At 59.9% G+C, this 13,401-nt stretch overlaps 1 protein-coding gene across 1 annotated transcript; it reads right to left on the bottom strand.

Annotated features, from left to right (window-relative positions):
• Positions 1–359: 359 nt before the first annotated feature.
• Positions 360–12,693, bottom strand: THOC5 (THO complex subunit 5). The gene is made up of 19 exons (XM_061370504.1): positions 12,594–12,693; positions 11,624–11,767; positions 10,508–10,621; positions 9,856–9,953; positions 9,068–9,214; positions 7,192–7,306; positions 6,656–6,788; positions 5,211–5,288; positions 4,850–4,890; positions 4,007–4,106; positions 3,749–3,857; positions 2,537–2,638; positions 2,261–2,357; positions 1,884–1,998; positions 1,413–1,516; positions 1,234–1,321; positions 1,035–1,150; positions 666–856; positions 360–511 (listed from the first exon to the last, which is right to left on the bottom strand). The coding sequence occupies exons 1-19, from the start codon at positions 12,687–12,689 to the stop codon at positions 448–450; spliced, it is 2,052 nt and encodes a 683-aa protein (XP_061226488.1). The 5' UTR covers positions 12,690–12,693; the 3' UTR covers positions 360–447.
• Between the last annotated feature and the right edge of the window lie 708 nt (positions 12,694–13,401).

The raw sequence follows: 13,401 nt of genomic DNA, 5'->3' as shown, positions 1-13,401 counted from the left end.
ACCCCACCTCCCTGTCCCCATACAGGTGAGCTGGGGTGCAGGATCCCCACCAGCCCCTCACACGGTGCAGGGAGGCTCTGAAGCCCCTCTGCAGCATCAGGGTTGTGCTGAGTCAGCAAGGAGCCAGCACAAGGACAGGCTGGGGCTGCAGTGCAGGCTCTGCAAAAGGGCTATTTTTAGCTATGGCAGTTTTTAGCTATCTCAGTCCCACGGTCCCAAGGCCCTGCAGCAGGCAGGGAGGGAGGGCAGGAGGCAGGCACTGTGCCAGGCAAGGGGATGCACCAGCAGCACCAGAGCCTGGGGCTTGCTGCAGCCCCCATGGGTCCCTCAGCACAGGCAGGGCCCCCACGCGCTGCTTCCTTCACTGTTGAATCCCTTTGGCTACAAAACCCTTTAATGAAACTCAAAACCTTGGAGAAGGAACTGCCCCAGGTGGGATGGGGACACTCAGCGGTGGCTGAAGAAGCCCTGGGGGTAGTTGAACTTGAAGGGCTTCAGGCGCAGTGGTCCCCTGCAAGAGAAGAGGGAGAGGCTGAGCACAGCAGGCAGGGAGCCCACAGGCAGCTAAAGGAGAGGCTCCAGCCCAGGCAAGGCCGTGCTCTAGGGGCACAGCCCTACCAGGACTCAACCCATACCGAGGGTCCCTGCAGGCCCTGGGCTCTCACCTGACCAGGCGCAGGCACATCTTCTCCTGGGGGAACTCCTTGGGCCCCTCCACGCTGGTGTCGTGGGGCTCTGTCTCCAGGTACACATCCAGCACCATGCACAGCCGCTGCAGCTGGTTGGTGAGGAGCTGGTGGCCAGGTTTGGGCCCCCACAGCTCCTTGTAGTTCACATTGACCTCACTCTCCATGGCCTGGAAAAGGGAGCGATTGGGACAGTGCTGGTTTGGGTCTGTGCTGCAGCCAGCAGGGCTCTGGGGCCTGCCCTGGCCACCAGCTCACCCCAATGGCTTCCTATGGACACAGAACTGTTGGGAGCACCCCCAAAAAGCCAGCAGTTCTGCAGCCTCCTCTCCCCACAGCCCACGTTACCCGAATGTTGTCATCGTTGCTGCCTGTACGCTCTCCTTTCCAGTTGAGGCAGAGGCTGAAGATGGGCGGCAGCGTGGAGTAACCGGGGTTCAGGACCACGGCTGCCTGGAGCTTGGCTGGGAAGGGCAAGGAGGAAACATCACCCATGGGGGCATCCACTGTGGGAAGTAGAAGTTGGCAGGGGAAGGAAAGCTCTTACCTGTTCCCCTTTCGATCAGGGCCATGTAGTAGAGGTGAGTGTCTTCAGCCAAGCCAGCCTCGATCACATCCTTAGTGTAGGGCAGCTCCTGTGAGGAGAGACAAGAGGAATGAGGAGGTGTTGGTACCATGCAGGAGATGGAAGGGATGAAGGAACCCAGCCTCATGCTCAGCACCTACCGCATAGTCCTCATAGGGGATGGCAGTCCACTTCACCAGGCGTGAGACAACCTTGGTTGGGAAGAGATGCTGGCACTCGCTGGAGACTGGCACCACACCGTGCTCTGGAACCAAGGACAAGGCTCCCTGAGCAGGGCAGGGCTGGGGACAAGGCTCTGCCACTGTCCTGCAGGGGGGATGCTCCAACCCCAGGGGCTGGGGACACCGTTATCCTTCTGAGAGACGCCCAGATTGAAGCAGTGGAGGCGTGGGTCACCTCCCACCACAGCCCAAATCCATCCCCAGTGCACGGATGGCCAGTCCCAACGGGTGTGAGAAGGGGCACAGCCTTCCTGTCCCCCCCACAACAAGGCAGTCCCACAGCCCCTGCGGACAGAAGGAATGGAGGCTGGCACCATGCGAGGTGACACAAGTGAGGTCTCCTCTGCATGAGGACCCTGCTGCCACAGCCCCTGTGCCCAGGGCACTCACCCAGCGATGCAAACTGCTTGTGGAGAGCCAGGCGGGACTGGAGCCTCGAGCGCAGCAGCTTCACCGTCAGCTCCATGTGGCTGGCACTCAGTGTGTTGTCAGCAGTGACCGTGTGCTGCGGGCAGGAGGGGCTGTCACCATCACAGCAGCCTGTGTCCTCCACAGACACCCACCCAGACACGGGGACCAGCCCAAGTCACTGCTCAGTGCCTGTAACAGGGCTCAGATTGTCACACATTGGGGTGGCCCTGTTGCAGACTGATCCCAACTGAGCCTACCCAGTGGTTTGGCAGCAATAGGAGATGATAGTTGTCCCCAAAGCCTTCCCAAACCCCACCTCGATGTTCCAGTGGGGAGGAGAAGGAGGTGTGATGTACCTGAGGCTGATCCTTGGGGAAATGCAGCCCGCCCAGCTTCTGCACCCACACATAGGGGTGCCCCAGCTCTGTCACATAGTCACTCAAGGTCAGGATGCTGTGGGGACAACAAGGAAGGGTTGTGGCACCCCAGAGCACTCCCTGCCTATGAGGCAGCTGGAAGGAGCACCCCAATGTCCTGTGAGCGCACCCAGTGCCAACCGGCAGGACACTGCCTTCAGCGAGGGACATGCTGGGTGAAGCTGCCCCCATTGCATGGGGCAGGGCCCCGCTCACCCCACTTTGTCGAACTGGAACTGGTTGGCTGGGTTGGGCGTTTTCCTCCCGTGGTCTCCTGGGTAGAGGCAGTTGAGGATGGAGTCTGGGGAGAGCAGGTCACTGGTGGGAAGAGTGGGGAGAGGAGTCAGCAGCAGCCGGTGCTCCCTGTCCCACTGGGGCAGCCCCTGAGCGCAGCGAAGGGGATTATGAGCTCCATGAGATGGGTTTCAAGACCATGAATGGCTTTTCCCTAATTTCACTCCAAAAGGATACCTGTCTCCTCCCTATCTGTGAAACCACAGGGCACCAGCTCCCCGCTTCCCAGGGAGCTGCTCGCTCCAGGGCATTAACTCCCATGGAACCCCACTGATGCGCAAGGGGAAGCATCACCAGCACAGGCAGGGCACAGCCTGACGCCTGTCCGCCACCCAACAAGCTTAAGCAGAGGAATTCTGCTTCATGAAATCAGATTCCTCACCTCTGACTGCACTCACAAACCCGACCAAGCATAAAGGGCTGGAATTTGGGCCTTGGCTCAAGTCACAACCTCCCTGGCCAAGTGCTTCGAGGGAGGGAGCACCCTGCAGAGAGGCTCTAACTGCTGCCATGGGGAGCAGGGGTACCCACAGGGTAAAGAGAACACCATGAGGCTCTTTCTGGATGGGACAGGCTGGGAGGCAGCACTTGCACCCAGGAACACCCAGACCAGCCTCTCCCACCTCCCTCTTCCTCAGGCACCTCCTCCTGGCCTGGCATTGCCCCTGGAGAGCTGGCAGCTCCCAGGGCAGGCTCCCACTGCAGCTATTCCTCACACAAATCAGGCTCCAGCAGGCTCCAGGGAGCAGCTGCATCTCTGGTGCTCAAGACAAGGTGACCTGCAGAGTGAGCAGGGACTGGGAGCTGCCAGGCACAGGCTGCAGGAGGGAGGGGAGCAGTTTGGCTGCAAGAGTGTGATAGACGCAGGAGAGGCTTTCCCCCAGCTCCTGACAGGTCTGGCACCACTTCCCTAAGACATTCCCAAGCTCTCTGCCATTGGCCTGTAACAGAGGAAGGGAAGAAGGATGCTGCCTGTGCTGCAGCAGCCTGGCAGGGCGCCTGGAGCTAAAGGGAAAGACAGCACAGGGCAGAGGATGTGCAAGGTGAAAAGCCTCCTTGGAGGCAGAGATGGAGCTGTGCACTTTTGGGTCTCCTTTAGGCAGCAAAGGCCAAGCCAGGAGAGCATCTCCTTACCCAGCACTGACAGCAGTTGTCATCTCAACAGCAGTGGCCACCTTGGCTTTCACCGTCATGACGTTGAGGTTCATCAGGTAGTAGAAGGTCAGATGGAGCACGTTCTCATCTGCACCAACAGAGGAGGGTCGTTGTTGTTGTCTGCTCTAGCTTGGAGCTCTGCAGAGGGGATCTATGTGCCCCTCTGCTGGGACAACAACAGAGTGTCCCAGGCTGGTGCCTGTGTGCTGTGAGCCACCCCTCCCCAGCCCTGCTTACCCTTGCACTTGAGGTCCACTGTGACAGACAAGGGGTGGCGCTTGAGCATCTCCTTGCGCTTGTCATCCAGCTGCACCCCCAGGGTGGGCCTGCGCCGCTTCTGGGGTGGAACAGAGCTGTCAGAGCCCCTCCTGCTCCTCACTGCCCACCCTCCTCTCCCACTGCTCCTTCCCCCTGGCCTCCATCCCCAGTCCCCAGCACTGCAGGAGGGAGCAGGAAACCCCCACCCTGCTGCAGGGTGAGGACAAAGCAGGATGGTTCCTGCCCTTCCATCAGCCCCCCCACCCCTGGGAGATGAGGACAAGGACCTGTTGGCCCCAAAAGCTTCCCCATTGCATGGAGCAGAAGCCAAGGGTCTTCCCTTTACCCTTCCCCACAGCAGGAGTCCAATACACCAGGCACTGATGCTGGGTGGTGAGGACTGGTGGCACAGACCTCCTTGGGCTTTCATGCTGGGGACAGCCAATGCCTACAGACTCCAACCCTAAATCTAGACCTAAATGCTGCCCATGGGAGCACCATGGTGCAGAGTTCAGCCAGACAGCAGGGAATGGAGCTGGATCCCTCCAGGCTGGACTCCAGCCTCCAGCCCAAGGCTATTTATACAAAGTGGAGCAGCTCCAGCCAGAGCTGCCAGGTGGGATGTGAACGTGGTGGGACACAGAGCCCTGGCTCTCCTGCATTTGGGACAGGAACTGGGCATGGCACCTCTCTCCTCCCCAGGAATGGCTGGATTTGACTCAGTGCACGTCCACATGTGCTCACCACACGTAGGGACCAGCTCCCCCAGCACTTCCCAGTTTGCCCATGGTGTCACCACAGGGTGACAGTGCTAGCCCTTACCGTGGTCTGCTCCTCTTCAGCATCAGAATCGCTTTCATCATCTGTGCAGAGAGAGGGGGGTCAGCAGCTTCCCCACAACCAGCAGCAGTGCCAAACCCCTCTGTGAGAGCCCAGCTCCCCCAGGCACCTCTGCCCCTGCAAAGCAGGGCCCTGGCAGGATGCAGACACCCAGAAGCACATCCCCAGTGCCAGGGCTCACTCTAACAGGCTGGGAGCATCTCTCTGCAGGGAGGAGCTCGGGATGGAGGGGATCAGGTGGCAGGGCCTGTGGCCAGCAGCTCTGACACTGCACCATTTCATCACCCACCCGCTTCTATCCCCAACCCTCTGCCTGCAGACAGGCAACATCACCCCAACTCACCCTGCGAGTCCTCAGGAGGCTTGTACAAGGCTTTGGCTTCCTCTACGTTCCCTTCAATGGCCACCACGAGCTTCTTATCTACAGAGACACAAAAACCAAGCTAGGAGCCCCCCTCTGTCTGGGCAAGGCAGCTGGCAGAAGCTCCCACTTCCCAATGGCAGAGAAAGCTTGAAGGAAGGGTCAATGGGAAGAGGCTGCTGTCCAGGGGGCTCTATGGGGGCACTGCAGGGCTGGATCTCCTGGGAAGGATGGGGTGAGAGGAGGGAAAATGCTGGGGTTTGAGGGACTGGCCCTGGAAACCATGGAGGTCAAATCTGTATGAACCCCCCCAAGAGGGGCTGGGAGCAAGGAGTGAGGAGCTGTCACTGTGGCCACAGATTAGCAGGGACCTGGTGTGGGCCCAAGTGCACAGCGTGGTCCTTCCACACAACAGCATCCAAAGGGATTCCTGGGCCCTGCTGGGAAACCCCTCCCCACTCAGGGAAGCCTCATAAAGGCCCTCAAAACACAAAGCTCCTGAAGGGGATGTAGGGTTTCAGGTGAGCTGCGGGAAGGACACAGCTCCGCAGTCACCAGCACCCACCCCATGGGGTGACAGCGCTTGGGAGGCCACATCAGCACCGAGCCAGCCTGCAGGGATGTCCCTGCTGACCTTGGGAAGGGGGCAGAGTGGGAAGGCAGCTTCCCAAGCAGTTCTTCCAGCGAGGGAGCTGAGCAGACAAGGTTTCAAATGCTGCTGCCTCACTGTGCCTGGCCATGGGGCCACCCTGATGCTCCGGGCTCAGCAGAATCTGGCAGCAGAGCAGATGGGATCAAACACTCCTTGTGTTGGGGCCCCCAGCACAAGGACGTGGAGCTGTTGGAGCGAGGCCAGAGGAAGCCACAGGGATGCTGTGAGGGCTGGAGCAGCTCTGCTCTGGAGCCAGGCTGAGAGAGCTGGGCTGGGGCAGCCTGGAGAAGAGAAGGCTCCTGAAGGGGAGACCTTAGAGCAGCTCCAGTGCCTAAAGGGGCTGCAGGAAACCTGGAGAGGGGCTTGGGACAAGGGCCTGTAGGGACAGGCCAAGGGGAATGGCTTGAACCTGCCCGAGGGGAGACTGAGCTGAGCTCTTAGGCAGAAGCTCTTCCCTGTGAGGGTGCTGAGGCGCTGGCACAGGGTGCCCAGAGAAGCTGTGGCTGCCCCATCCCTGGCAGTGCTCAAGGCCAGGTTGGACACAGGGGCTTGGAGCAAGCTGCTCCAGTGGAAGGGGTCCCTGCCCGTGGCAGGGGTTGGAGCTGGAGGAGCTTTAAGCTCCCTTCCAACACCATGACCCTATGAACACGAGCACCCCTGAAGCAGTGCTTGCTGCAAGCAGGAATGAAATCCATCCCATCAGGGGAAGTTGTGCCCCCAGCTGGTGACAGCCCCTCAGGGTGTCCCTGAGGACTGTGCCCCCCTTGATGCTCACCACAGGCCTGACCATAGGCACTGGCTTGAACGAAGAGGACGTAGAGAGGCGGTGGGAGGTGCCGGGCTGTCTCGTACTGCTTGTGTGCCTGGTCAAAGGGCATGAAGAGATACTCCTGGACAGGCAGGGAGGCCTGGGGGGGACAAGAGTCAGCCTTCATCACTGGGAATGGAACAGCTCCTCCTCCTCACCCCCCTTTGCCGTGAGACTGGAAACCAGCACAGCAGGCGTGGTGCAGGGTTAAACACAGCCACGGGCATAGGGAAGGGCTGGCAGCTCTCCTTGCTGGAAACCTTCTGGATCTGCAAATAACCCAGTTCCTTCTCCCGTTCATCCCTGCCAGGGCAATCACAAGGGGCTGGAACTGTGTGTGACTCTCCAGGGAAAGGCCCATTTAACAGTTCCTGCATCCGCAGCTCCGCAGGAACTGCCGCATCAACACGGATGCCACCGGGAATGCCAGGTCTGCAGAGCAGAACCAGCCCCTCTTCAACACAGCCCTTGGCTGTTCCCCCACTCCTGTGGGGCTCCAGTACCTGCATGATGCTGTTGAGCCGAGGCTGGAGGCTGCTCAGATATTCCTTCTTCACCTCGATCTCCTTCAGGATCTTCTCCTTGCTGGTCAGGCATTCCTTGTACTTCTCTGCCAGCCTGGGGGTAGGAATTGGTTAGCACCACACAGCACAGCTACAGAGCCTGCCCCAGTGCTCCTGACCTCACCACTCACTGCAGGCACCAGGAGAGCTCAGACAAGGGGACAAAGAGCTCCAAGAGCAAGGGCAAGAGGGGGAGAAAGGAATGGATCAGAGGTGGAAAACAAACAGGGAGAGGAAATGGAAGCTTGGCCTCAAGCTGTGCTCTGAGAAGGGGACAGCAGCTGAGCACATCCCCTCCCAGGCAGCCTCTCCAAGCTGATGGAGCCCTGCTGACCCCATTGAGCTCCTCCAGAGGCTTCTCCACATCAAGTCAGCTCCTGAGAGGTGATGTTCAGCACACAACAAGTGCGCCAGGAGGTGGTGAAAGCCCAGGAGAACTCATGTTCCCCACGGCCCTGCAAGCCCTGGACACCCTCGTGTATGTGGAGAAAGAGCTACACCTCCTTACTGCTGGTGCTGACAAAGCCCTTGCCTGGCAGGAGCAGGGAGAGCTGAGCATGGACCGTGCTGCCCAGGACAAGCAGTGTGGGGGGGTCATGCTCCCCACAGGATGAGCACCCACAGTGGGGATGACCCCAGCTCCGAGAGGGAGCAACAGCCCTGGCACTGCAGGATTGAAACGCTGCTGCTTCCAAGCACAGCTCTGCTTGTGTGGGGTCAATGCCTGCACCCCCCCCCTCGGCTCCTCCCAACCCAAATCCCTTCCTCGGGCCTGCCCCAGGCCAGGGCAGCGCTGTGCAGGCAGCTCCCCACTGTGGCAAGCGGCAGGAGCGCAGGCAGGAGCAGCGGCAGCGCCAGAGCCAGCCTGGCTTCACTCAGCTCCCTGCAGGCATCACTTTGCCCCGCATGGAACCAGGTTCCGAACGGCAGTGTGTAACCACCCGCCCTTCACTATCACCTCTGCAGTGGGTGGCATCCCCAGTCCCTGCTGCAAGAGCCTCCAAGGGGACACCAAGGAAACACCAAGTTATCATTGAGTCCCAGCCTGGTTGGGGTTGGAAAGGACCTTAAGGCTCATCCATTCCCAACCCCTGCCACAGGCAAGGACCCCTTCCACTGGAGCAGCTTGCTCCAAGCCCCTGTGTCCAACCTGGCCTTGAGCACTGCCAGGGATGGGGCAGCCACAGCTTCTCTGGGCACCCTGTGCCAGCGCCTCAGCACCCTCACAGGGAGGAGCTTCCTCCTTATCTCCAACCTGAACTTGCCCTGTTTCAGTCTGAACCCATCACCCCTTGTCCTATCACAGCAGTCCCTAATGAACAGTCCCCTTCCCCATCCTTGTAGCCCCCTTCAGACACTGGAAGCTGCTCTGAGGTCTCCACGCAGCTTCTCTAATCCAGGCTGAGCAGCCCCATTTGTATGGGATCAAAATTCATGGCATCCAGTTCATTTTCACCCCTTGGTGCTCAAGAGCTGATGTTCATTGCCTTGGTGAGAGAACACGTGGGCTCCTCTGGAGAGCCAGGACACCTCCACTGCCACCACCCAGAGCGTGGGGCTTCCCTTGTACTGGTTTGGAGGTTGCTCCAGTCCCAGCACCCCAGGACTCTCCCTCATCAGGCACAGGCAAGAAACCCCCTTATCTATGATATAAGGACCCCACCAAGCCCAGGTCCCCACAGAGCGAATCCCAACCCCAAGGGCTCAGTGACACAATGAATGCCCCAGGTCCTACACTGTGCTGAGTGGTTGTTAACACCTCCATCACCCCCATGGGCTTCAGCCCTGACACCAGCCCCAGACACCAGTGCCCCACCTCTTGCGCTGCTCCAGCTCCCAGTCCAGGCGGGCCAGGGTCTGCTGGTGGGGCTCAGCCAGGGTGATGGCAGGGCGGCTGATCTCAGGGGGGGCCTCTTGGTAGAACTCCTCCAGGCTCACCAGCTCGATCTCCTCATGCTTTGACCTGTGAGAGCAGATGGATCACATCGGGGAATGGGGGGAAATGCTGCAGCACAGCCCAGCTCACCCATGGCTCACTGGGGAGTGCTCAGTGACAACACCTTTACTCTGGGAACACAGGATCCCAGCATGGTTTGGGTTGAAGGGACCTTAAAGTTCCTCCAGTCCCAACCCCTGCCATGGGCAGGGACCCCTTCCACTGGAGCAGCTTGCTCCAAGCCCCTGTGTCCAACCTGGCCTTGAGCACTGCCAGGGATGGGGCAGCACAGCTTCTCTGGGCACCCTGTGCCAGCGCCTCAGCACCCTCACAGGGAAGAGCTTCTGCCTAAGAGCTCAGCTCAGTCTCCCCTCGGGCAGGTTCAAGCCATTCCCCTTGGCCTGTCCCTACAGGCCCTTGTCCCAAGCCCCTCTCCAGCTTCCCTGCAGCCCCTTTAGGCACTGGAGCTGCTCTAAGGTCTCCCCTTCAGGAGCTTTCTCTTCTCCAGACAGTACTGGAGATTCCATCTCTCCTGTGTGGTGGCACCTGGAGCACCCGCTCTCCTCCCACAGGACACTGAGGCAACATGGGAAGCGATGCCCAACGCTGGAGGCCTCCGTCCCACCTCAGACACCCCACAGCCCCCTCTCCTCCCCGGCCAAACTCACTTGAACTCCAGGCATTTGGTGATCTCCTTCTGCAGGTGCATCACCTCATAGAGCAGGTTCTGGAGCTGCAGGTGATACGCATCCACCTTCTGCTTTGCCTGCAACACAGACATGGCCAGAGCAGGGGATGAAGCTCTGCTGCCTTCCTAACACACCCCGCAGGAGTCACCAAGCCCCTCTCACCATACAGCAGGTTTTAGGCTGTGTTAAGTGTTCATTTGTGGGGGGAAAAAAGACATTTTTAAGGACTGGGAAACAAAATGATCAATGACATCAAAATGATGGTGCTCCCTCCCAGCACAAGGCACAGAGCAGGGCAGCCCTGCTGGGACACACAGACTGAGTCCCCTCGTGTGCTCAGCCTCTGCAGCAGCACAATGCAACAGTGTGTTCACACAGAGCTCTGTATAGAGCTTTGGGGTCAATTGTATTCACATTCCTCAGGCCTGCAGCAGGGCAGCCTCTTGAGATGGAGCTTTCTGACTTCCCTTTCTATTGAAGACAGAAGCAAAGAGAGCTCCATCGTTGTTCAGCAGCACTGCAGAGTCTGATTGAAACCCCACAGCCCTGCTGCTGCTCAGCTCCTCCTGAACGTGGGACAGCACCCGGTCAGGAAGGATGCACTCGGCCCCATCCCACAGCCCCTGTGCACCTCGTGGGTCTGGTCTCTGCCCTTCTTGAGGCGGATGTGGGCCAGGCGGTTCAGCTTCTTCAGTGTCATGAAGTGCACGCAGCTCTGGACGCGCCGCTCGTCGATCTCTGCAGCCTGGGGGTGAGGAGGGATGGGGGTGAGGCACAGGAGCCCCTCTACTCTGCCCTGGTGAGACCGCATCTGGAATATTGTGTCCAGTTCTGGGCCCCTCAGTTTAAGAAGGACAGGGACCTGCTGGAGAGAGTCCAGCGCAGGGCAACTAAGATGATGAAGGGAGTGGAGCATCTCCCTTATGAGGAAAGACTGAGGGAGCTGGGTCTCTATAGTTTGGAGAAGAGGAGATTGAGGGGTGACCTTATTAGTGTATATAAATATATAAAGGGGGAGTGTCACGAGGATGGAGCCAGGCTCTTCTCAGTGGCAAACAATGATAGGGCAAGGGGCAATGGGTACAAACTGGAACACAAGAGGTTCCACTTAAACTTGAGAAGAAACTTCTTCTCAGTGAGGGTGACAGAACACTGGAACAGGCTGCCCAGGGAGGCTGTGGAGTCTCCTTCTATGGAGACATTCAAAACCCGCCTGGACACGTTCCTGTGTAACCTTATCTAGGTGTTCCTGCTCTGGCAGGGGGATTGGACTAGATGAGCTTTTGAGGTCCCTTCCAATCTCTAACATACTGTGATACTGTGCTGCATGCACTCCCTGCAGGCCCGCTCCAAAGGGAGCTTTGCAGGAGCCGTGCCTTGAGTCACCCCATTGCCATGCTCACATTCCCTGCTGGAAGTGGGTCCGGGTTCACTTCTGGAGGAGACGGAGCCTGAAGCACCCACCTTGCCATAAGGAGGCCGGTCCCAGTGCAACCCTGCCCCAGCCATGGTGGGACTGGTGACCCGCTCAGGACAGTGAGCACCCAGCCAGCCCCACAGCCCCCTCCACGCGCTGCAGGAGCTCAGTAACTCAGTGACTGTAACCTCTGCCCGGGCAAAGGCCAAACTGAGCTCAATGGGGTGTATGCTCCAGGGGGGAGGCTGCTCCACTTGCAGGAGGGCTCCTGCTCTCCCTCAGGTTAATGGAAAACACAAGGAACCAAAGCCTGAGGCTTCTCCTCCTTACATTGTCCTTGATGCCCCGGCTCTTCAGCTCCTGGATCTCCGCCATGAGCCGCTGCAGCTCCTGGCAGGTCTCTCTGTAGAGCTCATAGTCTTTGATGGGGTCCCGCAGGTCCACCTCGCACTCCTCGCTGTAGTAGCGGAGGTCCTGCAGGGGTAGAGAGCATCCAGTGAGCCCCGCTCCTCCCAGCTCCCCTGCACAGGGACTGGGACACAAACCAGGGCTCAATTCCTGCCTCTGGCCATGAATCCCAGAGCCAGGACTCAGGTAACCCCAGGCACAAAGGCTGGGAGGCGCAGGCTGTCTTTCATGGATTTAAACCAGTACCTGCCCTGCACTGGTGCATCCACAGGACCAGTGGGGAAGGAAATTACTTCTCCAGCCCTTATGCTTTGGATGAACGCAGTTTTCCCCATAGAATCACAGAATGGTTTCTGCTTAAGGGAGCTTAAAGCTCCTCCAGCCCCAACCCCTGCCACAGGCAGGGACCCCTTCCACTGGAGCAGCTTGCTCCAAGCCCCTGTGTCCAACCTGGCCTTGAGCACTGCCAGGGATGGGGCAGCCACAGCTTCTCTGGGCACCCTGTGCCAGCGCCTCAGCACCCTCACAGGGAAGAGCTTCTGCCTTAGATCCAACCTCAACTTCCCGTTTCAGTGTGAACCCATCACCCCTTGGCCCTGTCAATGCAGGCCCTGATGAAGAGTCCCTCCCCAGCATCCTTGCTCACTGGAGCGTTTTAAGGCCATGTGCAAGCCCTGAGGGGCCCTGTGCTCGCTCTCCCTGTGTCTCCACATGAACGTTTGACCCCTTGAGGAGTCCTGAAAGAGACGGAGGCAGGTCTGGAAGCTCAGTGTTTCAGAGGCATTGGAGCCATCCTGGCTCTGACGGATGGGCCTCAGCTCCCCCAAGGGGATGATAACACCAGCTCAGCGCAGCAGTGCCCTGCTGCAGCAAGGGGGGGCCCGGGCCCTACCTGGTCCCCATCGCCTTTGCCCCTCTTGCCCTCTGGCGGGGCCCCGTCCGTGCGGATCACTTTGGGCTTCCTCTTCTTGCTGGACTCCGAGGACATGGCGCTGCGGGACGGGAGGCAAAGCTGCTGCCAGGGGGGCAAAGCCACTGCGAGCGCGGCCACTGGGACCCCGCACACCGGGGCCTCTGACCCACCCAGCCCCACGGACCCCACACACAGCGACCCCAGCCCCACGGACCCCGCACACCGGGACTTCCGCCTCCCCAGCCCCACAGACCGGGCACACCAGGGCCTCTGCCCCACCGAGCCCCACGGACTAGCACACCGGGGCCTCCGTCCCACCGAGCCGCACAGACCGGGCACACCAGAACCTCTGCCCCACCGAGCCCCACGAACCCCCACACAGCGATCCTCGCCCCACCAAGCCCCACGGACCCCACACACCGGGGCCTCTGCCCCACCGAGCCCCACGGACCCCACACACCACGACGGCGCCGCTGCCCTCAGCTCCACCCGGAAGTGACGACAGACGAGCAGGCTAGAGCGGTGCAGCGCGCCTGAAAGCGCCCCCTAGCGGACGCTCGCTCCGGAGGACCGCGAGCGGCGGTCGTAAGTGGGCGTGGAGTCCGTCGCGGTGGGCGTGGCTTCAACAAAGGGGCGTGGTCAATCCCCCATTGAGAAGCCCGCCTTGGGGGACGGCTGCCCCGGGGAGGCGGGTCCCTCATTGACACCGGGGGTACCCATGGGCTTGGGAGGGGGACACAGATGGGGACCCAATGGCACCAGGAGCAAGCAGAGATTTGGGGGTCCC

The sequence above is a fragment of the Neopsephotus bourkii genome, unplaced genomic scaffold, assembly GCF_033783945.1.
Source record: "Neopsephotus bourkii isolate Nb327-2 ecotype Australia unplaced genomic scaffold, CSIRO-AGI_Nbou_v1 NB_1542, whole genome shotgun sequence".
Taxonomy (NCBI): Eukaryota; Metazoa; Chordata; class Aves; order Psittaciformes; family Psittacidae; genus Neopsephotus; species Neopsephotus bourkii.
Note: the sequence above shows the minus strand (reverse complement) of the source record. Positions and strands in the feature narration are given on the sequence as shown.

Excerpts from the sequence above, each read along its gene's own strand:
- THOC5 (XM_061370504.1), bottom strand. The coding sequence starts at position 12,689 with ATGTCCTCGGAGTCCAGCAAGAAGAGGAAGCCCAAAGTGATCCGCACG. Across the intron at positions 1,999-2,260 it reads TCCCCAAGGATCAGCCTCAG|CACACGGTCACTGCTGACAA; the intron begins GTACATCACACC and ends TCCTGCCCGCAG. Across the intron at positions 1,322-1,412 it reads TCCCCTATGAGGACTATGCG|GAGCTGCCCTACACTAAGGA; the intron begins GTAGGTGCTGAG and ends CTCTCCTCACAG.